Below are 19,183 nucleotides of genomic sequence, written 5' to 3' on the forward strand. Positions count from 1 at the left end.
CTCGCTCTTTTTTTTCAGGCAAGTCTCGGTTCACTTTGAGCCCATCTTCTTGCTGAGAGATGAAGGGGGTGAGGAGGGCCAGTGTCTAAAGTCACCTCCTCAATCACCCCTTGCCCCTGACAGTTGACGTCTCTATCTTTGCTTGGGGCTTTGTTTGGTCCCAGCAGACTGAGGTGAATAGGAAGTTGGGGGCGACCATATGAGGTGATTTAAGGAGCTCCACTGGCCCCTCTGAATCAGACACACGGGCTCCTGCATAAGGGGAAGATGGGAGTGACAGGGTTTCTGCACGGGCCTCCTGGGGCTTTTTCGGAACACCTGCCTTTTGGAGCTGTGCCTGTTTCCACCCAGGGTGGTCTGTGTCCTCAGCCCACCTCCAGCTCCCTCCAAAGTGGCCGAACCTTTCTGTGGGGACTCTGCTGTGGTGCAGAGGGTCAGGGATCTCAGGTATTGGTTAAATCCCCTGCTGTCTCTTCAGCCTCCATAAGAGGGTCCTTTGCTCCCAGGCTTCTGGGCCCTGCCTGAGGACCCCAGGCCTTTTCTACCTCCTGATCAAGTGCCTTGCCCCCATGGTTGGCCAGGGACCCTCTTTCTGTCTTTGAATTCACTTTGCCTGCTCAGGCTCACTTCCCAGAAGGCTCTGTCGCTCTATGGCAGAGGCAGAGGCTATCCCCACTCTCACCCTGTCACCTGTGTCACCCACCCTGGACCTGTGAGGAACGGTGGGCCATGGGCTGGGGGTGGGAAGGGAGCAGGCCTGGATGCTCTCTCTGGCAGCCCATTGCTCAATGCTCCTTCTCCTACCACCTGCACAGCCCCAGGCCCTGCAGCCTTGGCTTACAACAGGGGCCTGGGACAAACCCCATAGAACAGAGCTTCCATTGACAGCGGCCACTGGGGCTGGGTAGGAGGACAGCAAGGCAGCCACTGGGTGGTGGGGGTGGCCGTGGGAGCCCATATCATCCTGTGCCAACCAAGGAGAGCCTGGGGGCAGGGGGAGAAGGTGGCATCCTGCCCCAGACAGTCTCAGCTCAGCCCCAGCTCTGGAGCACAGGTGATAACCAGGGGGGCCCCTCCCTCCTGCTGGGGGAGACCCCTCCCTCTCCCCCTGGGGCGATGGGGCAGGAGTGTCTGTGGAGCTGGGGAGCCGGCCCAGCTGGGAAAAGATAAAAAGCCCACGGTGGCCCAGCAGCTCACGGCACTCCCTTCCTGCCCTCTCGTCCTGCCCTCTGGCCTCTCTGCAGCTATGAGGTCCTCTGTCTCTCGGCAAACACACTACACCAAAGGGGGCTTCAGCTCCAACTCTGCCAGTGGAGGGGGTGGGTCCCAGGCCCGCACCAGCTTCAGCTCAGTGACGGCGTCCCGGAACAGGGGCAGTGGTGGCGGGGCCCGCTGTGGCCCCAGCACAGATGGCTTTGGCAGCCGAAGCCTCTATAACTTGGGTGGCCACAAGAGTATCTCTGTCAGTGTGGCCGGAGGGGCCTCCTCGGGGTGGGCTCTGGGGGGCTTTGGCTTTGGCAGCAGGGCATTTACAGGACAGGGGGCTGGCAGGCAGACGTTCGGGCCCGCTTGTCCTCCTGGGGGGATCCAGGAGGTCACCGTCAACCAGAGCCTGCTGACTCCCCTCCATGTGGAGATAGACCCCGAGATCCAGCGAGTGCGCACTCAGGAGCGGGAGCAGATCAAGACCCTCAACAACAAGTTCGCCTCCTTCATCGACAAGGTGAGCCAAGCAGGAAGGAGGACGGGAGCTCTTGGGGAAGAAGCGGGACCTCTAAGAGAGGGTGGGCTGGGCTAGGACTGCTACAGCCCCCTTGTACTAGGGTGGTTGTTGACAGAGCTCTGCAGCTCTCCCCGTCTGAGCCTGGGATGCTGAGACGTGGGTTGCTGGAGGCAACCTTCAGGTCTTTGCTGTGCCTGTGCGGGGGAGTCTCCAGTCTACTCATGAGTCCTGTTTGCCAAGCCCACCTTGCCTGTGTTGAAGCCTATTCTACCACCATGATTAATACGATTGATTACACAGTAGCCTTACCTCATCATCAAAAAATGGATGGTCCTCATTGCTCCTCTTAGCAGGGTGGTCCGCATTGCCTTTTGTCATTTTACAGCTGGGGAAACAATGGCTCAGGAGTTGAAAGAGTTGTTCAAGGCTAAGGGCATGGAGCCCTGTTTGTTTCATTCTTTCAGGCTTGGAGGAGGCTTAAGGGCAAGATGTGATCAGAACACAGTTGTGTGTGGGTGGGGTAATAGAGGAAGGCTCCCCTTTGCTTCTCCTTTTTTTCCTCTCTGTTTGAGCGAAGAGGCTCAGGTTGGGGTGGACAATGAGGAGGGTGGTCGTCAGGTCACCACGCTCTGGGGGTGTGGAGTTTGACCTGTTGCCCATAGGCGTGTCCTGAACCCTGCCCTTGCTCCACATGGATGGGGGCAGCACTTGTGCTGGGATTTCCTGGTCTGTTTTGCTGGCATTGTCCTCCTCGATCCTGAGCCAAGGACGTGGGTCATGATGGGGAAGGTCTGGCAGACAAATGTCCCTTGGTTCAGTGATTTGTGTTTTTCCAAAGAACATGCACATCTCTTTTCTCCTGTGGTACCTACAGTGCTTCTATGAAGAGTCAGAAATGGTGATATTGTGCCCATTTTTGAGATGAGAAAATTGAGGTCTAGAGAGCTCAACTGATTTGCCCACAATGATACAAGGAGTTGGAGGTAGAGGCAGGACTGGAAACCAGGCCCCTGGACTCCGTGGTTCTTGGCACTAAGAGGTGTTACTGCTCACGATAGGCACACCTGCTGCATGGTGCTCCCGGGCCATGTGACTGAGGCCCAGGTGCTGTGGAGGTAGGACCTGGAGAGACTGGATGACAGAATGTGAAGCAAGCCGTCTTGCCTGCCTCCTCACCCTCTCCCCTAGTGACTTTTGGTTTTCCTGTGGGACTGTCCCAGAGGCCAAATAAGCCAAAACCTTTCCCAGGCTTGCAGAATCACAGCCTGGGAGCTGGAGGTCTGAGAAATTGCCTTGGAACCCCAGCTGGGTCAAAAACTCCTGGGGGTCCTGTTAAACCCACACTATAAGCTTCCTTCTGAGTCTATAGAGGAAGGGCCCATACATCGGTATTTTTAAAAAAAGTTTATTTTTTGGGAAAAAATGTGGAATTTACAGAAAAGTTGCAAGAATAGTACAACGTACTCCTATATACTCTTCCACCCAGTTCACCAATTTTCTTAATTTTTTTTTTTTTTTTTTTTGAGACAGGGTCTTGCTCTGTTTCCCAGACTGGAGTGCAGTGGTATAATCAAAGCTCACTGCAACCTCCATCTCTTGGGTTCAAGTGATCCTCCCACCTCAGCCTCCTGAATAGCTGGGACTACTGACGCATGCCACTACACCTGGCTAATTTTTAGTAGAGATTTTTAGTAGATTTGATTTTTAGTAGAGACAGTCTTGCTATGTCGCCCAGGCAGGTCTTGAACTCCTGAACTCAAGCACTCCTCCAGCTTCAGGCTCCCAAAGTGTGATTTTAAACAGTTGATTTACATTTTAAACAGTTGATTTTAATGCAGAATTAGGGGTCAGAAACATAGATCTAGTCCAGTTTACGCAGGACAAGTGAGAGAGGGAGACTCAGAGAGAAATGATTTGACCAAGGTTACCAACTAGTAAATTGGTACTGCTATTGAGCTGGGCTTTTGTGCTTATTAACTTGTTAGAGTTCTTTCCATCAGATGGGACGGTCATTTCCAGCAGTCTGTTCCCCTAAGGACCCTTCCCCACAGCCAGGTGTAGGTGCGGCTGCAGTGTCCCTATGATGCCCTGGCCTAGGAGGGGAGGTGGCAATGGACCCCATCCTTGGCCCCTCTGGTGACCGGAGGATGACGTCAGCCCACCCTTTCTGCTCTGGCTCAGGTGCGGTTCCTGGAGCAGCAGAATAAGGTGCTGGAGACCAAGTGGGCACTGCTGCAGGAGCAGGGCCAGAACTTGGGTGTCACCAGAAACAACCTGGAGCCCCTCTTTGAGGCCTACCTGGGCAGCATGCGGAGCACGCTGGACAGACTTCAGAGTGAGCGGGGGAGGCTGGACTCAGAGCTCAGGAATGTGCAGGACCTTGTGGAGGACTTCAAGAACAAGTGAGGAGAGCAGGCCAGGAGGGGCCATGTGGGAATGAGGAGGGGCAGTGGGAAACCTGCTGAGAGGGCCACCCCATTCCCAGGGTCCCAGGCTCACCTGGGGGACACAGACAGAGCTGGATCCCTCAGGTACTCAGGTCCAGCACCTGCTGCCATCTGGAGAATTGGCAGGTTTGTTTGTAATTTTAAAAAGTCTTTAAAGTAGGGAGAATAGTATAGTGAACCCCATGTTCCTGTCACCCAGCTTTAATCATTATTGGCTCATAGCCAATTTTTTACACCTCCCCACTTCCCTTCCTCCTGTGTAGTCTTTTTTGTTTTTTAACTTTGCATTTTTCTACATGTTCTGACTCCCTTGTAGTCTTGAAGCAAATCCCAGACATCTTGTCATTTCATTCATTAATATTTTACAAGTTATATTCATATATCTGCATATATGAATGTAGTTCTTCTACATGACTCAATAAAACATACAGTGCCATAATCACATCTAATACATTTTAAAACAATAATTCCTCAATATAATTAAATATCCAGCCAGTTTTGAATTTCCAGTGGTCCCATACATGTCGTAACTTTAAAAAATACGGCTTGACTCAAGCTCCAAATAAGGTTTATATATTACAATTGGTTGATATGTATATTTATAACTTTAAGGCACATTTAAAAATGACTTTTCGCATAAATCGACCATGGCAATTTCTAAGCCTTAAAATCTCATCGAAAGTGGTTGGGGAGGAGTTAGCTGGTTTGAATGACACCGTGTTGTTGAAAGTGACAGTAAAGGTCAGCCACTGTTGACACATCTTCACTTGTCCCTCTAAAGCCTCCTAAGGGCTTGGATCCAAAGAGATGGCAGCTCTTGATTGCCATACTATTGCACAAGTTCTGTGCCTCTTTCCCTAAAATGGGGTGGGGAGAGGGAATGTTTGAATCAAGGCAGACCCCACATTTCTTCACTGGTTGGCTACATTAAAGAACCGCTCCTCAGAGGTGTTCTTGACCAGTGAGTGACCCATCAGGGCTTCCGTAAAGCTGAGTGGGTCCCATGCCTGAAAGGCAGAGCCAGGCTGAGCCTGGCCTGAGTCTCCCATGTGTAACAGGTACGAGGATGAAATCAACAAGCGCACTGCTGTGGAGAACGAGTTTGTGGTGCTCAAGAAGGTGAGCCGAGTGGGGTCGGGGAGGTGGTCCTTCGGCTGCCAGGGTACTGGGCTGATTCGGGAGGAGGTGACATCCCTGGGGGCTGAGGCTGTGTCTTGCTCTCTCATCCCCAGGATGTGGATGCAGCGTACATGGGCCGGATGGATTTGCATGGCAAAGTAGGCACCTTGACCCAGGAGATTGACTTCCTGCAGCAACTCTATGAAATGGTGAGGTGGCCAACGGGCAGGGAGAGTTTGCATACGTTATAAACAGCACTGGGGGTTTTTGATGGAGGTCTGACCTGAATTCACCAGTGCAGCCTCATTGGTGGAAGATGAAACCTTGACACTTTTTTTTTTTTTGGAGATGGAGTTTCGCTCTATTGCCCAAGCTGAAGTGTAGTGGCACAGTATTGGCTCATTGCAACCTCTGCCCCCAGGTTCAAGTGATTCTCCTGCTTCAGCCTCTGGAGTAGCTGGGACTACAGGTGCCTGCCACCACGCCTGGCTAATTTTTGTATTTTTAGTAGAGATGGAGTTTCGCCATGTTGGCCAGGCTGGTCTTGAACTCCTGACCTCAAGTGATCCACCCGCCTCGGCCTCCCAAAGTGCTGGGATTACAGGCGTGACCCACCGCACACAGCCTAAAACCTTGACACTTTAATTAATATTAGCTTCCACGTATTAAGTGCTTTTGATGGGCCAGGCACTGGGGCAAGCTTTTAACATAATCTTCTCAATAACCCCATAATGCAGGTACTATTATTGTCTCCATTTTATAGTCAAGGACCCTGGGGCTCACAATTACTTGCTTGTGGTCACATAGCTAGGAAGAAGCATTCTAGAATTTGAATCTGGCTCTTGAACTCCAAAGTCTGACTCTTGTCACTGTTACATTGCCCCCTCCTGCCCAGTTGGTAATGGAGCAAGGGATGAGGGAGCAGGAATGGGCAGACAGGAGGGACTGGGATTTCAGATTGGAGTAGAAGGTGAGTAGTGGGTAGATTAAAGAATCCAGGAGGGGTTCCAGGAGACAAGGGGGCTTGGGAGACTGGAGTGAGAGGGTGGAACTTAACATGAATTGACCACAGAATCATAGACTCTTAGGGTCCGCAGGACCTCAAGACCAAACTTTCATCCAGTGCAAGAACACTTTCTATGATATCCCTGACATATCCCTATCATATGTAACCTCTACTCAAGCACTTGCTGTGGTAGGGAGCTCACTACTTTTTAGGGCAGGCATTGCCATTGTTGAACAACTTTATTAGAGCACGGACTTAGATCTCCTTCTCATGACTTCTGCCCTTGACTTTGCTCTCTGGGCTACACATATCCAGTTGTCTTCCATGTGACTTATGCCTTTCACATGACAGCCCTTTAGAAGTCACGATGATGACAGGATAAAAATCTGTGGCATGTGAGTAAAGTATTCAGAAGATAGAGGGATGGGGAGGGAGATTCCAGATACAAACTTCTATTGATGCAGCCTAATAGTGCACTAGTTTATGTGTTGTTTTAGAAGTCATTTCACAATGTTGGCTTCTTAGAACCCCTCCTGGACTTTTTCACATAAATCCTTTCAAATGAGACACACATCTACTCTCCTCCAACTTCCTGTATTTGGGTAGCTGAATTTTGAAACTGAGTGGCATAGTTAACCATTCCCTTTCTTTCCTATGAAATGCCATTGTGGTGTCATCCCAACATTTTGAGCTCTGTGGGCTCTGAGTAACTTGATTCTTTTATCCAATGTATTAGTGATGCATAGCTTTGTGTTATCTGCAGATGGGATAAACTTTCAGTGTAGGTATTTGATAGCATCTCGTGTAAATCATTGATACACATGTTAAGGCAATCAGGGCCCAAAACAAAGTCCTGTGGGTCTTCAGTGGTGATTTTCCATGGGACTGTTAACAGACTGTTCCATGTCTGTTAATCAATAATTTGTGGTTAAATAGCCTCAGCTACTTTAAAATCCCCTTAACAGTACTCTTACCTGGACCACATTTTTCTGTCTTCTTTCAAGAATGCTATGAAAGGCTTGGTCAAACATTGTCCATGGCAGACCTTTAGCAGTTTAATATTATAATCATGAAGGAAAATTAAATCCACTTGGTTCCACTTTTCCTTAGGGAACCCATGATGGCTTCATGCCTCCCACACACATTTAGGAATTCATTCTATGGGTCTGGAGGAGGTTGATGTCAGCCTTATTTGAAGAATTCCAAATCTCTCCTGTTTGAAAATCAGGCCAGTTACTGTGGGGTTTTGGGGTCTCCTCCTCTCCATATCTCTCAAGGATGACCAGGCATTCCTCCCCTTGGCAGTCCCTGGAGCCTCTGAGTGTATGCTCTTCCGGCCTGGATCCCTGTGATCTCCAACAAGGCCAAGGCCTCTCACCTTCCCTGTCTTGGGTCCCCATTTCCTCTCAAGTATTTTTCTTGTGCTTTCCACTTTGATGACCAGTTTGTTCTTGATGGAAAAGTGGCAAATGACAAAGCAGCTAGCTGAGCGATTGGCCTTTCCTGGATCTTTTGTAGGGATCAGCCCAAAGGGACCTCCGTGTTATTCCTGCCTAGAGTTCATCTAACAGCATCTGACCTCTGACTTTGCTGTTTCCCAGGCTTATCCTTGGCTGGACTGCTTGCCTTCCAGCATCTCTGCACAGCCTGTCTGGATGGAACTCGCTGGGAAGTGTTCTGGGCCGCCATGCTGAGTTTTTAGGTGCTTCCCCAGTTTCTACTTTGCCAGGGTCACTGATGGTCATTCATGGTCTGGGGCCTCCTTGTGGTCCCTTAGGTTCCATTCTCTCTCCTCTTCTTCTCTGACTTGGCTTCTAGGACTTGGCTTTTCTCTGGTCTAAGGCACATAGCTGGCACACTCAGCATTCCTTTCCTTTGCTATGCCTTGTTTATTTAACAAACATTTACTGAACACCTTCCACATAGCAACAAAGACAAAGTCTCAGCTCTTGTGGGGACAGGTTATCAGGTGATGAGAGCTGTAGGGGACAGGCACAGGTGCAAAGGCACATGGGGACGCCGAGGCTGACACTTCCTAGAAGGGCTGCAGAAGCCTTCGAGGGAGATGACATCTGAGTTGGATCTTGATGGAGGGGCTAGACTTCTAGAGAAGGAGCAGGAAGGACTTTGCAGCCTGGGGCCCAGCCTGTGCAGTGTCACAAAGGCGTGAAGGAGCATGGTGCTTGGGTACCAGTGGGTGGTGAGTGCCCACATCGAGTGTGTGGGCACAGTTAGGTGAGGAGGAGGCAAGGGAAGGAGAAGTAGAGACCAAGCCTGGGCCCTTTCCTGTCAGAGGTCCTCACGGCCTAGCAGTGCCTCAGTGGGGTGAGAACAAAGGCCAGTACAGTTGTTCCCTTGTTGTCTCATGGGCTCAATCAGTCACGGAACCAGCATGGCTCTCAATAATGCCATGGTCTGATTTTGGCGAAGCCAGATCCCACAGCCATCTGGGCGGTGAACCACCTATCACTGGGTGTCTCACGGGGCAGGAAGGCAGCCTCCATGGTGGCCTCTCTCTGGCCTGGGGTGTCTGCGGAACCCAGTCCCTCTTCCAGTTATGCCACTTCTGCCTGCTGGCTCCCTTTACCCTTACCTAGACGTCTCCACTATCTTTCCCCCTTAGAGTCCCTGGTGTCTAAGGAGACACACACCTTAGTGATTCACAGAGCTCTTTCTGCTCTGATTTCATGAGCTCCCTTTCATTGGAAAGCCTGACTTTTTCTTTTCTTTTCTTTTCTTTTTGAGGCAGGGTCTCATTCTGTCACTCTAGCTGGAGGGCAGTGGCGCAATCACGGCTCACTACAGTCTCGACTTTCTGGGCTCAAGCGATCCTCCCACCTCAGCCTCCCAAGTAGCTGGGATTACAAGCACACGTCACCATGCCTGGCTAGTTTTTGTATTTTTTGTAGCAACAGGGTTCGCCATTTTTCCCAGGCTAGTCTCGAACTCCTGAGCTCAAGTGATCGGCCCACCTTGGCCTCCCAAAATGCTGGGATTACAGGTGTGAGCCACTGCACCTGGCCAAGCCTGACCTTTCTATCCCCTTGGTCTAGCAAGACCATTGCATCACCTCATCCACTCTTGATGCTGTTCAGTGGAGAGTTTTTGCCTCCTTGTCTTAGAAGTTTCGGGTTGATTTTCCTCGGGACTATGCTCTGACATGGGGCTGGAGAGAGACCCTGAGTTGGGGAGGGCAGGGGCAGGATGCTTCAAGATGATGCTGACAGTTCATCTTGGTGGGGAAGGAGTCAAGGCAGCTGTGACAACACAATCTTATCTGTGACAAATAGGCCTTATGGGCACCTCCAGTGGCCTTCAGAGAAGTCTGGGCAGGTAAGAATGCACTTAAATCAGCACATGCCATGGGTCATACATGGATCTTAAGCCCCACAACCACCGCAGGAAGAAAGTATGATCAGGCCGTGGTACAGAAGAAGGAACTGAGGCATCGCAAGTCTTAGCTGCTACATCAGCTACAGAGCCAGTGCACGTCAGGCCGGGGTCTTGATCTCAGGCTTGTCTATCTCCAAAACTCATATCTTTCCAAAAACCACAAGTTTTTGTAGTGACTGGATTGATTGTGTCTCTAACCTCCTCATCCCACTTTTTGAAATACAATCTGATTTAACAATCTGCATCGACATCAGTATGGATATTGGTTTTGCCTTTGGTATTTCTCTTTACCCCTTGTCTCTCTTTGTTCCTGCCTAGCTCTATTTTAGTCTATGTCCTCTCAGTTTCTGAAGTCAGACTCCTGGGGTTTGAAACTGAGCTCCTCACTTACTGGCTTGTGATCTGGGGCAAGTTACTTAATCTCTTTGTGCTACTGGAAAAGGGCACGTAATGAGTTAGTACCTGCCACGTGCCTAATGCAGAGCCTGAACCACAGTGATGCTCAGCGTCCGAGGGTTGTTATTATTATTCTATTATAATTCCCTGGGCTGCCACGAAGGGCCAGTGTTTGAGAAAGGATGGACACAAGACCAGAATATGGGAGGTGTTGGGTTTTAGGGTTAAGGTTCTTCACCCATCAGGGAGCCTCTAAGGAGTACTGAGTGAATGAGTGATTTGTTTAGGGCATTCTATGGGCAGCCCAGAGCAGGAAGGACCATGGGAGAGATGGAGGCAGAGCCCCACGTGCGACCAGTGATCCAGCTGGTCCCAAGACCAGAACAGAGACCCTTGACTCCCCATCACCTAACCTGCCATTCACAGCATCCTGAAGCCTACTTATGTGTGAAAGACGATACTTCTAGAAACAGGAGGGCCCAAGAACATCATGACAGTCTATACCTTTCTGTGTGCTCTAGAGGAAACCACTTGGGCTTTGTGGTGTAATTGACTGGTCCGAGGCTGGGTCCCACCCTGGACCTGGTGGTCTTGGATGCATCACTTCTCTCCAAACCTCTTTCATCACATGTCCACGGTCAGGGCCACTGTGGATGGTGGTGCAGCTGGTGATTTGGCTGGTGCTGGATGTGCTGCTTCCACCTGAAGGGCTGTCTTTCCCCAATTTGCACAAAGGCACTCTGTGAGCCTGCCGCGGGCCTGCCTGTGAGCCTGCCATGGGCACCCTGTGAACCTGCCATGGGCCCGCCTGCCGCACAGGGTGTTCTGAGGCCTAGAGGGGTTAGTGAATGTGCTAGCACAGTGCCGGGCATCAGTGGTAGTGCAGGGAGTACACATTCTCTTTTCCCTCTCTAATCTTTTGGAAGCCTGCAAACCCACAAAAATAAATGAAGTCTGTAAAAATGGGAGCTTCATTTTATAGCTGGGGAGACTGAGGTCTTTCCAGTTGTGACTTTGCTCTAGGCTGGAGCCTGGACAAGAGCACAGGCCTCCTGATGCTACCTGTCTTTCACCCCCTGATGCTTCCTGGGGCCTGGAGCACGGATGCTGGTGGCAACTGTCTCTGTTTCTTCAGGAGCTGAGCCAAGTGCAGACCCACGTGTCTGACACCAATGTGGTGCTGTCCATGGACAACAACCGCAACCTGGACCTGGACAGCATCATCGCCGAGGTCAAGGCCCAGTATGAGCTGATTGCCCAGAGGAGCCGGGCTGAGGCCGAGGCCTGGTACCAGACCAAGGTGAGAGGCATAGCTGGCTCAGGTGTGAGGCCTGGGGTCTGATCAGATCTTCTCCCATCGTAAGAGGCTTGGGCCTCTGGGACTCTTGGAGTCCGGGGGGCCAGATATACTCAACTTGCATGGGGCCTCCAGCTGTGAGAGTGGGCTGGGGCCATTTGAAAGCTCACTGCCACTTCTTTGGTCCCCAGTATGAGGAGCTGCAGGTGACGGCTGGGAAGCATGGGGACAACCTGCGGGACACCAAGAACGAGATTGCTGAGCTCACCCGCACTATCCAGAGGCTGCAGGGGGAGGTAGATGCAGCCAAGAAGCAGGTGGGACTCTACCTGGGGGCTGGGGGCTCTGGCCTGGTGTTGGCAGGGCCTTCTCATTGTCATCCCGAGGGGCTAGGCCTGCTCTTCTCTTGATGGACACAATAGAATGCTAGGCCATTGATCACAGGCTCCTTTTACAGGGGGGAAACTGAGGCCCAGAGAGGGAAGGGGCTTGTCCAATGTCACACGATATATGAGTGGTAGAGCAGGTGGCACAACCTTCTCCAAGAAGACTGATCCATCCCATCTCCAGGAGGTCAGAACAGGAGGTAGAGGGTTCAAGGGGCCAGGTCACAGATGCTGATGCCGACTCCATCTTGAGGACAGCTGAAAAGTCTGGGTTCTTCCACAGATTAGAATGAAGCACTTGGTTACTAATCAGGCTCTGTTATTTATTTCATCTCTTCTGAGGCATTGGGCTGATCTGCAGTAGGAGGGGTTGACGTTAGACTTCAGTGAGGACTTTCCCAATGGCCTTACTTGATCCTGCTTGTGTAATAGCATCTCTTCAGATAAATACTTCTCTCTTCTTTCTTTCCCAGTTGGTTGGGGGCAGGGATGTGGGAATCATGATGCCTTCATGGCTTGAGGGCAGAGAGATGAATGGGATGACCCCGGAGGGTGCTTCCAACACCTCTCTCCGCTGGGCAGTGTCAGCAGCTGCAGACGGCCATTGAGGAAGCGGAGCATCGTGGGGAGCTGGCGCTCAAGGATGCTCAGAAGAAGCTTGGGGATCTGGATGTGGCCCTGCACCAGGCCAAGGAGGAGCTGGCGCGGCTGCTGCGTGACTACCAGGAGCTGATGAATATCAAGCTGGCCCTGGACGTGGAGATTGCCACCTACCGCAAGCTGCTGGAGAGCGAGGAGAGCAGGTGGTGGCCCCTCCTGCCCGACCCAGAGAGCTGCTCAGGCCTGCCCTGGGGGAGAGCCCGAGGAGTCTGCTCTGGGGTCAAGAGGGAGAGGGAGGAACCAGGGAGCAAGATCCTGACTCACGCCGGGGGAAAATCTGTTTTTGCCCACTGCCTCCGTCACTCCTCTCCTTGGCTGGCACAACTCTTGTTAATCCTTATTGTGGCTGACAGCCCGGTAGGAATGGAACTTCCTCTTCCATCACCAGATTCCACCAGCAGTGGAAGCTTTGGAAAAAAAGTCCACCATTTTTGTCCTTAGGAAAGGCATGAAATAGAGAGAAAGTGGGCAGAAACTAGGCAGCTCTGTCTGGTTGTGGGCTTGTTGCCATTGGGGCAGGGATGCAGTCCGTAGCCCACATGGGGAGAGAGGAAAGAAAAGGGGAGGATGGGAGTTGGCACAGCCTACTGGCGACTCTGCCTTCTCTGCAGCACCGGGTTTTGGACCTGGGCACAGCCCTATACACATACTTCTCACGTTTCCTGGTCTTGTCATCAGGATCCACTGAGTTGATCCAATGTAAAGGCAGAGGGAAGGAGAGGGTTTTCATGTGGGCACCAGGGACCACTGACTGCTCTCCCGGCCTTTCTGTGTCCCCTAGGATGTCTGGAGAATGTCCCAGTGCAGTCAGCATTTGTGAGTATTTACTCCCCGCTTCCTGCTCCACCCCTGGCCAGGCCCCAGAACTCTGCTCAGTTTATGCAACCTGTCCTTGTCCTAAAGCACGCTCTCCTCCATTCGAGCCCCTGGAGACAGGTTCAGAGGGTCCTAGTACTGGGCTTCTCTATCCATTTCCCATAGCTCTGCTGCCTGATTTTGTTCTGATTCTCCACTGATTTCTGGGTGTCCCCCAGCCCTCTCCTGGCACAGCCACCCTGATTAATCCAGACCCTTTGCTTTGCAGCTGTGACTGGCAACTCCACTACTGTGTGCGGAGGTGGCATCGCCCTGGGTGGGAGTGGGGGGGCCACCAAGGGTGGATTCAGCACAAATGTGGGCTACAGCACCGTCAAGGGAGGGCCAGTCTCTGGGGGAACCTCCATCCTGCGGAAGACCACCACGGTCAAGACGTCCAGCCGGAGGTATTAGCTGCTGAGCCCTGCAAGGGCCCCTGCAATCCTCTCCCTGCCCTCCTCACCCCACCTCTGCTGCCCTTTCCAGTCACTTTCTCAGGAGCAGGAACAGCCAGGGGACCTCAGACCCAGGGTGTTTTCATACCAGACTATTTGCATCTTGGAAAGCACTCAAATCTACTCAGGTTTTTTTCTTGGTCCTGCAATAGGGTGGGAGGGGAGGTTAAAGTTGCCAGCTTGAGTGATGTGCTTGGGTGACTTGGGGGTGATCTTTTGACCACTGAGAGGAGGCTGAATTTCCCAAGCCATTTGGAGAGAGAGAAATTGAGAGTGGTCCCCAAAGACCCTTCAACCTCCCCAGTCCCCCACCAGACCCACCCTCTCCCTGAATCTACCCACACCCCCCTTCCCTGTCTGTGTCTCAATAAATGGTACAACTACAGCTAGCTGTCTGTGGCTGCAGTCTGTTCTGCCTGGGGAACTGAAATTGTGTCCATTGATTAATGTCCTGATGCCTGACACAGCAACAATCACACACTCACTACGTCCCAATCGCCATGCTTACTTAGGTACATTAGTTTGATACCATCGCCACTCCAAGGCTGTACATGGCTCACAAGAGGAGACTGAAGCTCAGAGGGAATATGTACGCAGCTCAAGGCCAGACCTAGCTGAGTGGCTGCCTATTACCCAGCCACCCCCTGGTGCCCATTCAGCCTCCCACTAACTCTGTAGGGGCAGATGGCATGCTTTGTTCAGTGGAGAGATCTTAGGCTTTAGAACAAGGCAACTTGGGTTTAAATCCAAGTTCTGCCACTTACTAGCTGTGTGACCTTGGTCAAGCTACCTAACCTCTCTGAGCTTTAGTTTCCTTCTTTGTAAAAGTAGGTTGTGATAAGAACATGTGTAAAGCATCTGGCTGATGGAGGCCCTTACGGGAATTGGGTTTCTTTGCTTCCCCACTCCCTGACTTCTGGATTTCCAGCTCATCCTCCTGGCCTCAGTGATGTCTCTCTCAGCCCCCACATCCAGTCAGCAAGAAAAATCCACATTTAATTGGATTTTGTGGTTTACAAATACATTACTTTGCCTGTGACCATCACCACAGCCCTGGGTTCAGCAGTGGGCACGTGGTGTTCCAGTTTACAGGTTAGGCGATTCACGCTCACAGAAGTGAACTCTCATGCTGTAGTCATCCTGCTGGTTAGAGGCGGGTCAGTAGTGTCCAGGGCTGCAATTTCAAGCCCTCTGTCCCGTGACCCTGGAAGCTACCTCTGTCCTACTCCTGCCTCCATCACTTGCTAAATTTTACTGCTCCTTCCTCCGTGTGTCTCCTGATATCACCTCCTTTCCTCTTCATCTCCACAGTTCTCTACTCTGAGGCTGGACCCCATTCTTCAAGCTGTACCCAAGTGATTCCCCAATTGGCTGGCCTCTCAGCCCTGCAACTCTCAGGCCCTCCCCACCCTGCTACCAAACCAGTCGGCCCGACCCGAGGCTGTCACCACACTGCTCCCTTCCTTGGCAATGTTAGTGCTGCCAACCCCTTAGGGCTCCTGGCCGTTGCTGGGATGCAACCCTCACTCTTCAGGCCTGATCACCCCGTCCTCCTCAGAGGAGCCCCGAAGAGTTCTGATAAAGCTTCCTCCAGGGCTGTGGAAGGCCAGCAGAGGGATTTTCAGCCAAACCCTAACCTCCAGCTTAGGAACACAAAGGCCTAGCGGTTTAGGGTCAGCTCTGCCTCACCAGCCTGGGTGGTCTCTAGCTTCCCTTCTCAGACAGATGGAGTATAGCCCACCCCATGTACAACACTTTGAGGAATACTTGCTAATGCTCATTGAGTGCCAACTGTGTGCCAGCATTGCTGTGAAACCTTTAACTGATTATCTTCACAGCAGCCTGTAATACAAATACTATTATCATCCTAATTTTGCCTAGAAGGAAAATAAGGCAGAGTGGTTAAGTAACTTGCCTAAGGTCACACAGCTAGTAAGTAGCAGAGCTAGGTGTGGAATCCAAGTAATCTGGTTCCAAAACCCAAGCTCTTAACCACCAGGTTATTTTGCTTATATAGAAAAAGGAATAGAGAGGAGGGGGTGCTGGAGCTAGAAGGGGCATTGGATGCAATCGACTCCAAACTTTTTATTTCATAGATAAGAAAACAGGTTGAGGAAGGGGAAGAATTTATCCAAAGCCATGGTAACTTAATGGCAGTGTTAACAAAAATCAGTTTTACTGAGATCATAGGCCAGGTGTGGTGGCTCATGCCTGTAATTTCAGCTCTTCAGGAGGCGGAGGCTGAGGCAGGTGGATCGCTTGAACCCAGGAGTTCAAGACCAGCCTGGGCAACATGGTGAGACTCCGTCTCTACAAAAAAATACAAAAATTAGCTGGGTTTGATAATGCATACCTGTCGTCCCAGCTACTTGGGAGGCTGAGGTGGGAGGATCACTTGAGGCTGTTGAGGCCGCAGTAAGCTGTGATTGCACCATTGCACTGCAGCCTGGGTGACAGAGGGAGACCCTGTCTCAAAAAAATTCTATTTAGGGCTCAAAAACTGAACAATAGAAACTTTTAATTGTCATGGAAAAAAACCTCAGAGATTATATTGCAGCCCAGGAGGGCCCACCAACAGTAATGTGCTGCTTAGACATACTTGTTGAAGGATGGGAATGGCCCAGACCCAGGGGTTTCCAAACTGAGGACCCTAAGGGCTGCTTTCAGGGCTGCAGGGGGAGGTCAGTAGGTGAGAAGTATCATGGTCCCCTCCTCTGCACCAACTGGATTATCTCCCCTTATCTGTTTTACTCATGAGGCTGTGCGCGTGATTTTGTTTGTGAGGGTGCTTTTGCTGCCAGAACATGCGGGAAGCCCCTGCCTGTATATGCCCGGGGTAGGAGGCCAGCAGGGGCAGCTCTCTGGCCTGGGGGAAGAGGAGCCCCTGGGTACAGACCCCCACGCCTGGCTCTCAGGAGTGCCCATCCTCTCATTGCCCTCACTGGCCTCTCCTTAAAACGCTGATGGCCCTTTTCTGCAGAATCTCCGATCCCCATATTGGCTCTGGCTCCTCAAGAATGACTCAGGCCCGGTGGGGCAGTTGAAGTTGGGTGACCGAATGGGGTGAGGGTGCCTGCCTGGCCAGGGAGGGCAGGAGCACTTTCCCACACCACACAGCGGATTTGGAGCTGAGAGTGACAGAAGCCCTCAGGATCCCTTAATCCCAGGGCTGAATGTGTGAAGGGCTTGCCTCCCTCACCCAGAAAGCCCTGAGCAAACACTCCCTCCGCCCGGCTCCACACCCCTGTCAGCTGCTCATCCCTCTGTGAAAAGACTGGGAACAGCTGCCAAACAAGGAAGGGTCACGGAGGGCAGTAGCAGAATCTGCGTGTGGGGGTCTGGGGAAGGGCAGGGGACCAGCTTTTAGCTGTGGCTGCTGGGTAGAGGCACCTTGTTCAGCCGCCTGCCTCTGGCCCAGATACGAAGGAGATGTCTGTCCCATTTTCAGGGAAAGAAACTCATCTCTCTTTCTCTCTCACTCTAGGGTGTAAAGGCGCTTTTGCATAGGAAGTTCTTCCTTATGTCTACCTTCAGTTTCTCAGGCTCAGTTTGAAGATTCTGTGAGCTTCTTGCAATTCTGATTTAATAATAAGGACACAGAATGTGGCTCTAGACTAGAACTTTCTTCCTGTTTGGATTGGGTTTATTGTAGGGTTTGTCATGAAATTAATTTGGATTTAGTTAATTGGAGGATACAAAACTGGCCCCTCAGGACAGTGTCATATCTTATTGGGTACTTGTAAGAACAGGGCCACATCAACCAAGCAACTGACCATGTGCCGAGGGTAAGGACAGAAAGGAGCTGAGCCGCATCTGCGGAGCTTGCAGTCTGCTGGCCAGACACCATGGCCGTCCTGGTGGACCATGAGCTACTGGGCTGTATAAGTTGCTGTGTACTTTTTTCCCTGAAGATTCTGTGCGGGCCAGTCACTCATATAAAACATTGTATCTACCGTTTTATACATTGTAAGGTCACAAGCTTTGAAGTCAGACAGATAGGACTGACTTCCCATCTCTACCACTTCCTGGCTGTGTGATCTCAGGCAAGTTACATACCCCTCTGAGCCTCAATGTCTGCAGCTCCAAACTGGACATAGGAAAACACTTCTTTGGCCGGATTGTTAGAAGAAGCATCTAGTGTTCAGCATATAATGGTAGTTCCAAAAGAAAATCCCTTCCACCCAAGAGGCACCGCTGCCTTTCCTTTGTCTTCCTTCTTGTATCAGGGATAGAACATCTCAAGTCACCTTCATGAGAAGTACCTCAGTTGCAGCTCCTTGGTTTGGGTGCCCTACAGGCACAAAATAAGACTGATTGCATATTCTATATTGTTTCCCTGAAAATCCCCTTGGCTTCTGGCTTGCTTTTTGTTCTAAGCAGTAGACACAACTTTAGGGGCAGTGAACCCACGCCATTTTCTCCTAGTGTTGGAGTGTTACAGCCATAGAGTAAAAGACCCAATAAGCACACTACAAGCCATGTGCTCAGGCAAAGCCTCTACCCTGGCCTGTGATAGTCCCCATCAAACCCCAGGGGCTACCAGAGAAGAAAGCAGTGAATGGCAGGTGCAGAGGCTGAGGTGAGGCAGCCGGGGGCACTGAGCTCTGGCCCTCACTCAGGCTGAGATCCCAGTGGTCCTACCATGTCCTCTGGGGCAGGAAACCAGGCAATTGGACCTCAGCTTCCCAAGGGGGATACTCACATGTTTCCTCTGCTCCTGCAGCTGCAGCCCCCAAAGACCTGCAGTAGTTCCCACCCTCCTTCCAAACCATGTCCACCTTAGGAGCAAGAGTGGAAATTGATAGACCCTGGGATGCTAGTGCTCCCAGAGCCCCTTTGACCCAAACAGCCAGTTCCATCAGGTTTATTCGGGTGCCCATTCTGCATTGGTTATGACACAATTTAGACAGAGTGACTTTATACCAGGCAGAACAGTGTGAGTGAGAGGCCATATGTGAGTGAGAGGCCATAGAATATGGAGCCTTTGGGACCAGACTAATGTGAGTTTAAATCCTGCCTCCATCACGTGCTGCTGTGTGACTCTGGGAGCTACTTTACTTCTCTGAGCTTCTGAAAGGAAGGTTAATGGTGCTAACTGCATAGAGCCTTTAAGTAGACTAGTTGATCAAGTGTAGGTAAGGCATCCAGCACAGGACTTGGCACAAAGTGGGCGTTTGGTGAATCTGGGCAGAAAGGATCAGTGAAAGTCCAACCCCTTCCTTCTAGGAGATGGTTCTGGCTCTAGAATGCTCACCTATTGCAGGTGGACTGACCCATAACTCGGGCATTCTCCCGTGATGGGGCCTGAGGACTCCAGTCCTTACGACCACAGTCCCTCCACCCCCTCTCCACTTACTTAGAGGCCATCTTGGCAGAGACAGACCACAGGTAGGGGTAGGAGGGGTTGGGGGAATGGGGATAAGGGAGGAAGTGGCTGGAGAAGGAG

General features: G+C 51.4%; 1 protein-coding gene across 1 annotated transcript; it reads left to right on the plus strand.

The window, feature by feature from the left end:
• The first annotated feature begins 1,195 nt into the window (after positions 1–1,195).
• Positions 1,196–14,161, plus strand: LOC105474299 (keratin 79). The gene is made up of 9 exons (XM_011728871.2): positions 1,196–1,723; positions 3,905–4,125; positions 5,229–5,289; positions 5,403–5,498; positions 11,220–11,384; positions 11,573–11,698; positions 12,350–12,570; positions 13,209–13,243; positions 13,512–14,161. The coding sequence occupies exons 1-9, from the start codon at positions 1,247–1,249 to the stop codon at positions 13,694–13,696; spliced, it is 1,587 nt and encodes a 528-aa protein (XP_011727173.2). The 5' UTR covers positions 1,196–1,246; the 3' UTR covers positions 13,697–14,161.
• Positions 14,162–19,183: the final 5,022 nt, after the last annotated feature.

The sequence above is a fragment of the Macaca nemestrina genome, chromosome 10 (genome assembly GCF_043159975.1).
Source record: "Macaca nemestrina isolate mMacNem1 chromosome 10, mMacNem.hap1, whole genome shotgun sequence".
In the NCBI taxonomy this organism is placed as follows: domain Eukaryota; kingdom Metazoa; phylum Chordata; class Mammalia; order Primates; family Cercopithecidae; genus Macaca; species Macaca nemestrina.